This window comes from Eutrema salsugineum, unplaced genomic scaffold (assembly GCF_000478725.1).
Source record: "Eutrema salsugineum unplaced genomic scaffold, Eutsalg1_0 scaffold_5, whole genome shotgun sequence".
NCBI classification, from domain to species: Eukaryota; Viridiplantae; Streptophyta; class Magnoliopsida; order Brassicales; family Brassicaceae; genus Eutrema; species Eutrema salsugineum.
In genome coordinates, this window is record NW_006256612.1 from 6,659,114 (window position 1) to 6,671,297 (window position 12,184).

Consider the following 12,184-nt stretch of genomic DNA (forward strand, 5'->3'; position numbering starts at 1 on the left):
ACTCTACATTTTGTTGTGATCTGAGATGAAATTTTATCTTTTATGTCAAACCCGATCCGAACCAAAGATATTATCTTTTTTTTTTTGTTTTTTTTTTTGCAGTATCATTGTTTGGGGATTGAATGGATTTCCTTTATTGCAAGTCGCAGTCATAAGATGATTATTACTCGCTTGTTTTTCTATCAATGGCTTAAAACTATCTTGTTTGTTTCCAAGTAGTATTTAATTTGAATAACTATGATTTTTTTTGTTTTGTTTTCTAACGTATTTTGTAATAACTACTGGCCAAATAGTTATGGCTGAGTGAGATATACATTGTTATACCTTCAGATATTATCTGGCCAGCTTTCTAAATTTATTTATTACATATATCGTTGATATATTCCAACAATTAATATTTACATATTGCAATGTGTACACATCAATGCATTGAGAAATTGGTACAGAAATTGGTTTTTATGAGAGGACAACAGAGGCAGAACATCACATGAGGCTTCATATATACACCCTACATTTTTCTATATCATTTTTGTTTTCATAAAAATTGTAAGAGCCTTGTGGGTTTCGGACAAATGTTCATGTTTGGATTGGTCAGATAAATTTGTAAACATGTTAATATTTGCACAGATCACCAAATGTTAAATTTTGGTATGAGTATATCTGTTTTGGGTCAGGTTCAAATGTACTCTTCACTTCTAATGCTTCTCTGCATTACATTTACCAAGTAATATATAATATAGGACCAGATAAGATTTATTCTTCCTTCCACGAAATGTTTCAACACATTTTTTTGCTTGCTTGTATTTAGTATCATAACTCATACACTGAAATATGATTAATTTCACAGTTTTAAATCAACTTAGTAATATGAAAATGTTAAGATATTGAGAATTTGAAAAACAAGAGGGGTAGAATGAATAAAGACCAATTCTAACTTTTTCTTATGCTATAATTTTTTTAAGTTTTAGATTCATATGTCTCTTTGAACCAAGACCAGAGCATACCAAGAAACTTTTTAATACGATTAGCAGTAACAAAAGTCTTACTCAAATGTAGCTATTGAAGAAGGGTCCAGAAGAATTATAATTATAACTAGAAGATATATAAAAAATTATCATAAATAACGTATCATATAAATGAGGTTTGTATATATCTTATTGTAATATCATTATTTACAGAATAGGCTGATTGCCACATATATAATTGTACGTATTGTAACCATTGTTCTTTGATGGAAACATAAGACTCCACTTTGATGGTCATGTGTTGGTCCGGATTGATCCATTTTAATACCTCTAAATGGGATTTTCTACATGTGGATACCTATTTAACCTCTTAAACTGATTGTGTATAAATAATGTAACTAAATTTAATAATTTTCTGAATATATTTCAAAAATGCATCTTCTTTTTTCTTTGTATATATGTGGTTGGCGAAGAGTCAAGTTTGTGCGATATCATTTCATATTGAGAGATCAATTATTATCATATCTAGATTTCATTTAACTTAATCATACTATAAAGTAGAACGCAATCGGATTCGATCTTGAGGAATCCTGATCCTACCTACATTCAAGTTTGTTAAATGTAGGCCAGGAAAACGCCACATATAGACACACGTATTTCGTACAATAATAAAAGAGTTTATTAGTATTTAAACAAGATTAGGGAGATTCTCTGCGTCATCCGAACTCCAAGAACGTTGTTTAGTAATAATAATCAGAAAAATCTCTGGAACATCGTCCTTACACTGTTCCACAAGTAACTGAATATACATGTATTAGTATATATGCTTCCATCAATGTAAATGAATTAAAATAATGGAGATGATTTATAAACTATATTATTTTTGTTTGTAAATGAAAGAAAAAAAAACAGAGATTGCGAGACAACACATGCCATGTTTTAAAATCTCGGGGATGGGTTGGTTTTATCGTTATATGTCTTTGACCGTCAACAATGTGTGGCTCCTCGAATCGTTTTTTTAACCTTTTAACCCATACTATGAAATGTCCGCAACTATTTACTTGTGATGTGATAAGCATCTTCCTCATTGAAATCTTGACATTGGTCGGTCTAGGGTTTGCCGCAAACAGATATCTAGCCAATCCAGAAATACTACACAACTTTTAGTACTAGTACCTAGCTGGTAGTAGTCATTTATTAACTTCTTAAGTTCATATTTATTCGAAGCATAATTTTTTTTTTCCTAAACATTAGAAAAGGACTAAATTAAATTTATGGGTTTTAATGACGTAATTAAAGTCAGCAAGAAGGGCATAAAATTAAGAGATTGGGTGGTTCCAAATTAATAGGAAAGCTACTGATCTCGGACTGCGTGTAAAGGTAGGTCTCATTAATAGCATATGCATGTTGTATTCACTCCGCCGGAAATGAACCGTAATTTATCTTCAGCTTCCTTTTCCAATTTAACCCTTAAGTTTCGGTTGAATATTGACTGGGACGAATCAAGATAGTCTTACTCTATATCCAACTTCTCTATAGCGTTTAATGTGGTTTCATCAGTGTATTTTAGGTTGCATGTGTGTATATCCGAATCTGAACCAAAGTAAACGCTTCTAATTGGATGTTTCTTTTCAAAGTAATCCAAGATGTTGAGTTAGTTTTTGGTACAAGTAATCTGTTCTGTAGCTTTGGGGTTATTGTCAAACCAAACATGGACATACTAGTTTTCACACTAAATTGCTATCAAACTAAAATCAAATTAAGCCAATCCAATTAATAAGACAAAATACATATTTCCTTCAGCTAAACGTTTTTATGTAAAGTAATATTATCGTAAGTTAGTAAGTATTAAACTATTTGTTTATATATATATATATATATGTCCATGTGGATTACAGTTTCTTTTTACGATAAATTAAAAAAAAATGAATTAAATCAAACATCTATGTACCACATGAGAAACCGAAAAAACAACAAATCAAATTGAAAATCAAAACATCCAACTCTACATCTACCACATGATACTGAAATTTTATGATACTGAAAGTTAAATTTTGAAAAATCAAAGTTGTCAAGTGTAATGTCGTAACATGATCCGTATTTTGCTTCAACATTTCTATGTCTTTTCTTGTACTATATGTCCTACACTCTTTTGATGATATAGACCACCACACTAAAGAAAAAAAGTTATAGGATTACTATTATAAATTACGCAAATTTTCTTTTATCGTGTTTTGTACATACATTGTAGAATTCATTTTTTGTTTCTTCAGATATTTGGATGACGTTACATCAAAATATATAGTTGTATGAAGAACATAGTTATACGTGATTCAAGCCCATAGAAATTCCCTTAGAAAAAATTTAAATTTATACATACATAGTTAAGAAAAAGAAGAGGAAGTGATTAAAAAAAGGGACAAGGAAGTAATACATATAACGTGGGGATGCAATGGTGAGACTGACAGAGAGAGAAGGCAAAGAGGGACAGTTTAGTTTGGCGATAAACACACATTTTGCCATTTTAAACCCCACTTGATCCCTCTTCTCCTTTCCATGGCCCTCTCTCCTTTTCTACGTCACTTTCCCTTCTTATTTTAATTCTTTGTTTTTTCTCATTGTTTATTATACTCGTATGCGTAGAGCCAAAACTGTTGCAATGAGTTATTTCTACTTGGCCTGATTTTGGAAGACTCTGTAGCACCGTGGACTGACTTTGATTTAGTTTTGAATTTACATACGAGTGCGGATCAGTCCATGGTTTAACTTAACGTTACATACAAAGGAAAATGGGTTGAATTAGCCGGTTTGATCCGTCTCCATCATGACTGATTTGGTCCTATATGGATTTGATAAAAGATGGCTTTTTTTTTCAAGGCAGCGGATAAAAGATGGCTCTAAAATTTAAAAACACATAAATAATTAAAAAGCCATCTACGTATAAGTTACCATCACATCATGATTGTTTATTAAGTTGGGCTATTTTGGTAATAAGTTATCACAACCACATAATCAGATAGACTACAAAACATATTTGGTAAAATATATATCATAAACTCTCAATAAGACCGGTGGCCTGAAATAATAAATGTTTGCGCATAATATGGAACCACATCTAAGTGCACTTACCTTTATCCGTATATTGGTTACTCGTGTGTTATATATTGAGAAAAAGGAAGAATGCAGCTTTGAATTTCCAATTATGATTGTTAAGTTGAAGTTGATACTATGCCATGTGAATAGCTCGATAGAAAGAAGGTTAAGTGGAACAGAATAAGAAAAAGATAAAAACTCGACGTGCTTGTGTTTTACACATGTAACAATCAAGACGTTGGTCTCGTGAGAAAGTAAGTTTAGAAGCTTACCCAAAATAAACAGTATCTTTTTGTACTAAGCGATAATGAAAAAAAAGAAAAACTGAGAAGAAATAATAATAAATAGGTGAAAGCTAAATACAATCTTATTAAAGAAACATAACCCACACCCTCCCTCCATGCACTTGTCTCTTCTCCATCTTCTTCTCCTTCTCCTTCTTCTTCTTCATATTCTCTCTCTTCATAAATTTGCATTATAAAAACACATCCACTTTGCTCCTCCTCCTTCAACACAATCTTCTTCTTCTTCTCCACTCTCATTCTCTCTCTCTCTGACACACTAACTACTTATCCCTCCTGCATTCTCCCATCTCTCTCTCTCTCTCTCTCTCTCTCTCTCTCTCTCTCTCTCTTTACACACAATTATATTAAGAAAGAAGATGTCGAGCAGAAGATCATCACGTTCAAGACAGTCAGGTAGTTCAAGAATCTCTGACGACCAGATTTCCGATCTTGTTTCTAAGCTCCAACACCTCATCCCTGAACTCCGCCGCCGCCGTTCTGACAAGGTAAATACTTCAAAAATCCATTTTTTTTAATTTATCTTTCTCGCAATTCAATACATACATACATACATATGTTCCTTGTTTGTATGGGTATATATCTAAGTTAGTGCACATGACTTAGAAAAGTTCAGTGATTCTTTGAATTTGTTTTTGTTTTAAAGTTCAAATGAATCGGAACCATATAGTAAAATATAACTATTTAATATGCATGGTGAAATTCAACGGCGTCTATTGTAAATACATGTGGCCTACAATTAACTATTCGTAGATAAAGTAACATTAATTCACAGCCTCATTTATGCATATATCTTTTTTGTTCCTTGAATGTTTTTTGTGCATTTAATTTCACAAGTTGGTGGTGTGGGACTGAGTTTGTTCCCTTCCTGTTTCCACGTACCTTAACTCCATGTCTCCTCATTACTCTTCTCTACCTGTATACTCACCATAATTCTATATATAGATGAGAAATAGGATTTATTAAATAGTGGCCGTTTATACCGTTGTGCACATTGAAGTGGTAATCATGAGAATTTGTTCTCTCTATTAAACTTTCAAGACATCTATGAAATTGTTACAAAGAAAAGGAAAAGCAGTAGCACATGTTGTCACGTACTCTCCTTTTTTGAACTTGAAAAGGAAATTTGATACTGTCACGTACTCTTTGCGAGGATCTAATTAAATGATCGTTGTTTTGTACTTTAATTAATAATTTTTTCCACGAATAAATGGACAGGTGTCAGCATCTAAGGTACTACAAGAGACTTGCAACTACATCAGGAACTTACACAGAGAGGTTGATGATCTCAGTGACCGTTTGTCGGAACTCTTGTCTTCGACGGACGACAACAGCGCCGAAGCAGCAATCATTAGGAGCTTGCTTAATTATTAAAATTCTCGTTAATTAATCTGAGAACTATTAATTATCTCTTTCCGCCACGAAATTTATCTTATTATTATGAGTATTTGTTTCCTTCTACTTCATATATATTATGATATAGCTAGGGTTTCGGGTCATTGTTAGGCCAACTCATATATATGGTTTATGTATGTATGTATGCATCTTAATTGTATGTGAGGGTCCAGACCTGGCTGTATAGTGGCCTGTGTATCATGAGACCCTCTAATATTTATGATTAATGACACAGTCCGTTTCCGTTTTTAGTAATGATCAACTGTTATCCGTTTTTTTTGTAAATATGTTGTTTATGTATGTGTATGTCAAATGTTTTAGGCAAATAAATATAGTTCTTATTATAAACCAAAAATAAATAAATAAATATAGTTCTGTTTGGAAGTTTATACAATATAAAAACGTGGAGAAGAAGTGGCTGAATTTAAGTTGTTTATAAAATCTGATAGTAACAGACGAAAACCTCGATGTTTTCGAGGTCGTTTAGTTTGATTAGATTATGTTATTTTTAATATTATCTATGGTGTATGGTCTGGTCGTGCCACTTTATCCAAATCCCCATGCATGTGATCATTAATGTGTGATCTTCGTCGTGTATTATATGGAGTAAAATATATAACACGTATTATTGACTCGATAACTACGGTAATAGCGTAGTGTATTTAAAAGATATATCATTTATTTTAACTTATGAACACACACACACACATCTATAAATGATCTATACGATTCCATGTAATGAAACTTTACCAGATGAATTTCATATCTCGCTGAATACGAAAAAGCATTTTCTGAAAATCATTAGGTATATTCGTACTTAAAAAGATAATATATGGAATGCAAGAAGTCATACTAGCTTAAAGTTAATATATTTGACATATAGAGGCTGCAGGCAGATCAAATACTACGCCTGAAATTACATATAGTCATGCATATATACCAGCTATCCCTTACTCTTTATCTTTTTGGCCACTGATATTTTATTTATGAGAACAGACGACTACGTGCATATGTTTTAGAAGAATTCAAAAAAAACGAAAAAATTACTTGAAGAAATGCGCGCGATAATGTGATACACGGTCATGGGATGGTACTGGTAACTGGTAACAAGTTTTTAATGATAATTTTTCCAAATTTCCTTGTTTTCAAGCTATTAGAATAAACTTACACGAGATGGTATGAACATGTTCAAAAAACAAAACTTACAATGAGATGGTATTGTGTCTACAAGGAACTCATCAAAATATCTGACAAAAAAACAGGAACCCTCTTAAAATTTCCGGAACAGTTACCATTACGATCAGCCCTAAATCATTAGATAATGAGCCTTGGCCCAATGATGTTAAAAAAAAAGCTTTAGCCCAATTTTGGCTAGATTTCTCTTTGTTGTTGGAATATCATACTATTTATTAAGCAACAATAGAGAAACAATTGAAAAGTAGAAAATAATTAATTTTATTATCAAACCAACCAAAAATATGTATAGAAACTGGACTCGCATAGAAATGGGCCTTGTGTCGAGACACAATCTGCAGTGGTGGAGAACTCTTGATCCCCGGAAAGTCTAATTTACCTATCGTACGTAGATAAACGGTCATGCATGTTCTTTTTATAAAAAGGTTTTCAAAGAAGAAGTCTAATCATACCAATATCATAGAAGAGAATCGCCATGCTTTGTTAAAGAGTATGTAAGGCCTTAAGGGTTCGCATATACTTCTTGACGAAAAAAAACAGAAGTTTTATTCAAGATAGAATGTAACAAATCTACTAAAAGTTAATTTTAAAATATCCTAGTAATGTTTACCAAAAAAAAAAAATATATATCCTAGTACTTTTATAGTTTTACGCTTTTGGCTAGATTACGTGGTATATTCTAGCAACCCTACAAAATATGTTTTTTTTATCTTTCACAGCTGTTGGTTTCCATAGTAAACTGGATTCCTCCACCAACCATTTGGATACCAACGATAAATACAAAATACAGTATTAACGTTCTTAAAAGTGATTATATAAAGAAAGGTAAAAAAACCAAAATCAAGGTTGGAATATATGTAGTACTCGTTATCAATTTGGTATCTACAAATATGATATTTCAGTACTCTTTTAAGTCGAGCTACGAACGCAATTATATCAAGATGATCAAATCAAAGTTTTTTAAATAAGTTGAAAATATTTCTATCGGTTGAACTAATTACACTTGTTAAATATTGGACATAATAAAAATATTTTACTCCTTCCGTTTCACAAAGAGTGTCGTTCTGACATTTTTCACACAAATTAAGAAATAAAATAAAAAGTCTCTTATACCCTTATTAATTTGCAGAAAATGACTTTTAGAATCATATTTATAATTAATTTTCTGAATTTATTGAGGTTAAAAATGATATTTTATGTTAAAAATGACATTGGAATTCTAAAACGATATTCTTTTTGAAACAAAAAAAATGTCAGAACGACACTCTTTGTGAAACAGAGGGAGTAACACTTTAGCAAAAAAAAATTATATAATCTTAGTACCAAATTCGTACGTGATCCAAAAAAACTCAAATGCAATATTTATGACACAAATTTTTCCAATTTCAACTTCGAGAGCTATTTACTTTTCAAAATACTCATATATATCAACCATAAATTTTATAAAAAATAAAAAATTCAAATACCTGATGGTTGAAAGATTCATTTCACAAGAATAAAGATTAGAGTTGTTCTATTGCGAGTTCAATCATAATTGACTACTATTAATGTTTGAAGTGATAAAAGTACTCAGTTATTTGGTATCCTAAACTATGTAAATGTTAAGAGTCCGATACAGATATCATGTTCATGTATCTTCCAAAATACAATCCCATATATATCCACCCCTCCGAAAAACTAATTACAATCTTTGGTTTTCATCTCTCTCAGCTTCGAGTCTTGTCTCCTTTTTTCTTTTCCTTTTCTGTTTGGACGTCTTGTCATTTTATATAGCTCATATAATTTTTTTATATAGCTCATATATCATAATAAAATAAGAAAACCATATTTCTAGCCTAGCTATTAGCCTATAAGTGGTGTATAGTCTAAGCCGATTCATTTCACCAGCAGCCTTCTTCTTCTGTATTTATTTTATCAAGTTATCAATAACATTTCAGATTCTGAGTTCTCTACTCTGAACCAAGACAAGGTGGAGAAGAAGAAACGATCAAAGAGCAAGACTCAACAGGAGAGATCAGAGATGACTTGTAATAATGGCTTAGCATTTTTCCCTGCAAATTTCAGTCTCCAAAACCATCACCAAGAAGAAGAAGAAGATCATCCTCAATCTCTTCTTCCTTCTTGCACTCTACCTCAAGACTTCCACGGTACCTCACAGTAAACACCATTTTCAATAATTTATCTACTCCTCGCAATTTCTCACGATCTGCTCTGTTTTTTCAGGGTTTCTTGGTAAGAGATCTCCGATGCCGAACGTAGAAGGATTTTGTAATTTAGAGATGAATGGAGAAGAAGAATTTTCAGACGATGGATCTAAGATGGGAGAGAAGAAGAGGAGATTGAACATGGAGCAATTGAAGACGCTAGAGAAGAACTTCGAGATTGGTAATAAACTCGAATCAGATCGAAAATTAGAGCTGGCTCGTGCCTTGGGGTTACAGCCTAGACAAATCGCCATTTGGTTCCAAAACAGAAGGGCTCGATCCAAAACTAAACAGCTCGAGAGAGACTACGATGCGCTCAAGCGTCAATTCGAGAGTCTCAAAGACGAGAACGAAATTCTTCAAACTCAAAACCAAAAGCTTCAGGCTCAGGTAATAAATAAATAAATAAATAGACTTTATAATACAAAATGTACTCTGTTTTGCTTTGTTTTTTTTTTTTAAATTTTGGTTTCCGTAAAAATTGAATCTTTCTCCATTGCTGGTTAGATGGTAATTCTCTGCACATTGTAGCACTGCTCTGTCACTTTTTTTTTTCAATTCGAATTTCACTAAAAAAATGAATCTTTTGTTATTGCTGAATCGAAATTCTCGGAACTTTGTAACAGTACTCTGTTTTTTTTTTTTTTCACTTAGATTCAAAACTCTGCTCTGTTCTTTGTTTTGCAGGTAATGGCATTGAAATGTAGAGAACCAATAGAATCAATCAATCTGAACAAAGAAACAGAAGGTTCATGTAGTAACAGAAGTGAGAACATCTCAGGTGACATCAGACTGCCGGAGATCAACAGCCAATTCGCCGGAGGCCATCAACCTTCTTCCCCGACGACTACGACGGTGCAGTTTTTTCAGAATTCGTCTTCAGAACAGAGAATGGTGAAAGAAGAGAACAGTATCAGCAACATGTTCTGTGGAATGGATGACCAGTCTGGGTTTTGGCCATGGCTTGACCAGCAACATTACAACTGAATGTGGTCGATAATCCTTATTTGTTTTATTTTTCCTTAATTTTTTTTTTTCGTTTTTAAACTGATCAGACGAACCCATTTCATGTTTCAAAGTTCTACAATGAGCCTTTATGCAACAAATAAGCAAAATATCACACTAGTTTTATTTTGGCAATGAGAATGGAGGAATATTTATCATACTTTAGTAATAATTAATCATATGGGGCCAATGATTAGACCCTAAAAAATCTGAACCATGTGGTTGCATATCGTACAACTCATATCCAGAAACGCTAGGAATTTTTTTTGTAAGAAAACCCACCAAAATAGACTTTCCCATGAAACAAGTTATTAATATGTTATCAATGAGGCTCTATATTAACGACAGAAACTTAAAATATATAAAGAATACTTTATCAAATTTTTTTTAAAGAATAATTACGAAACCTTACATAAGGGCTACAATATTTTCTTCTGACGACGCAGATCATGAATTTCGAAGTTTACTTTAATTTTCACTGTCCCCATAACAATGTTTTCCGCACTTTCATGCTTATTGAAGCTCTTGTATAAATGAACTTTTACGTCGGTGACATATTTAACTGAAACTGTATAATGCATAGTATAAAATGTAAGTGTGAAAGGAGTGACGGAGAGAGCATTAAGTTACAGATTCTGAGGAGAGGATGCGGACAAATAAGGTTGAAAAGTGGTCATTCTCTTTCTGAAAATGGACCCAACACTTTTTTACCCTTTTATCTACACTGACATTTGCCCAACAACTCTTAAGGAGTGCAAGTTATTCAAAATATGATAAACCATCTCTCTCTTGACCAAAAAAATAAACCATCTCTTAGGATAACAAATATTTATTTGGTTATATAATTTAATGACGAAAATATTTATATGCTGTTCATCACCCTTTCATGCTTTCGGGAAAAGATGTAATATATTTCAGACAAATTCTAAACGTTTTTCAAAATTTTCAAATAATCCACATGGTTAAACTGGTATATGTTATCATAGGAGACGAGACTCTTTTGAATGTATGCTCGATCAAGTTATCATTTGAAAAGTACGACCAGTAACAACTATGTAAAATACAAAATTGAATTGGAATTGCATTTCATATAAAAACTAGTGGATATTAAAGAAAAGTAATTAGACTTTCATTGCTGTGCAAAAGATTATTTCATTAGCGATTAGTTTACGCCTACGGGATGGGTTAAAATATTGTTTGGGGAACAAGAAAGCGACAGAATCTGAAAACCAAGAGGATTATTTTTGTATTTAAACGCTGACAACTAAAGGCCGAGGGAGATCAAGCTTGTAAAATGCGCCATTTTGGATTAGTTAATTCAAGAATCTTCATGGGATCATGTGCCTTTCTTTAATCTAATAGTTTCAGCTTTAATGCAAAGATCATAAAATATTCTATCATACGTAAATTTAATATTTTTTTGTCGTTTTAAGTGATATTTCTACAGATGCCAACACGTATTTCCACTCCTCTAAGAGCAAAATTATTTAAATTAAACACATAAACCAAAATTAAGAAATTAGAATTGCCTGTAAAGACGAACTCTGTATGTAGCCATGTGCATGAAGGTTTAGTTCCGTAATTAAGTACTCATTTCCAATGGACAAGCTAGCCGCTCAACTACATAAAGTAATTAACAATAGATAAAGAGTACCGTTCATTGTTGTTTTAAATCATATGTTGTTATACATCACCAGGAACTTAATTTGGAAACTATTTAATTAATTCTTGGTGGAATGGTATGTTCCATCCGTTAGCTACAAGCAGCAGCGGAAATTTGCACATAATTTGGCATTGTATACTGCCTATATATTTTTATAAATAATGTTTAAAATTTTGTGGGATTCGGGAGAGTAATACTTGGAACTAAGTAGATATAGAAACATTAGATAATATATAAGAGATTTGGGATCAACATATTTATTTTGAATTGGAAACTTATAGTAAATTCAACAATATTTATACATTAAAAAAAAGGAAAAAAACAGAGGTGGGATTGGGATGCATGTGACCAGCAATGACATGA

The 12,184-nt window shown here is 32.1% G+C and overlaps 2 protein-coding genes across 2 annotated transcripts; both read left to right on the forward strand.

Moving 5' to 3' along the window:
* Positions 1-4,493: 4,493 nt before the first annotated feature.
* LOC18992512 (transcription factor PRE6) lies at positions 4,494-6,013 on the forward strand. The gene is made up of 2 exons (XM_006415919.2): positions 4,494-4,848; positions 5,579-6,013. Exons 1-2 carry the CDS (start codon positions 4,720-4,722, stop codon positions 5,732-5,734), a joined length of 285 nt encoding a protein of 94 aa, XP_006415982.1. The 5' UTR covers positions 4,494-4,719; the 3' UTR covers positions 5,735-6,013.
* Positions 6,014-8,782: 2,769 nt separating this feature from the next.
* On the forward strand, positions 8,783-10,265 carry LOC18992513 (homeobox-leucine zipper protein ATHB-23). Its single transcript, XM_006415920.2, has 3 exons — positions 8,783-9,096; positions 9,173-9,543; positions 9,841-10,265. The coding sequence occupies exons 1-3, from the start codon at positions 8,970-8,972 to the stop codon at positions 10,138-10,140; spliced, it is 798 nt and encodes a 265-aa protein (XP_006415983.1). The 5' UTR covers positions 8,783-8,969; the 3' UTR covers positions 10,141-10,265.
* The last annotated feature ends 1,919 nt before the right edge of the window (positions 10,266-12,184 follow it).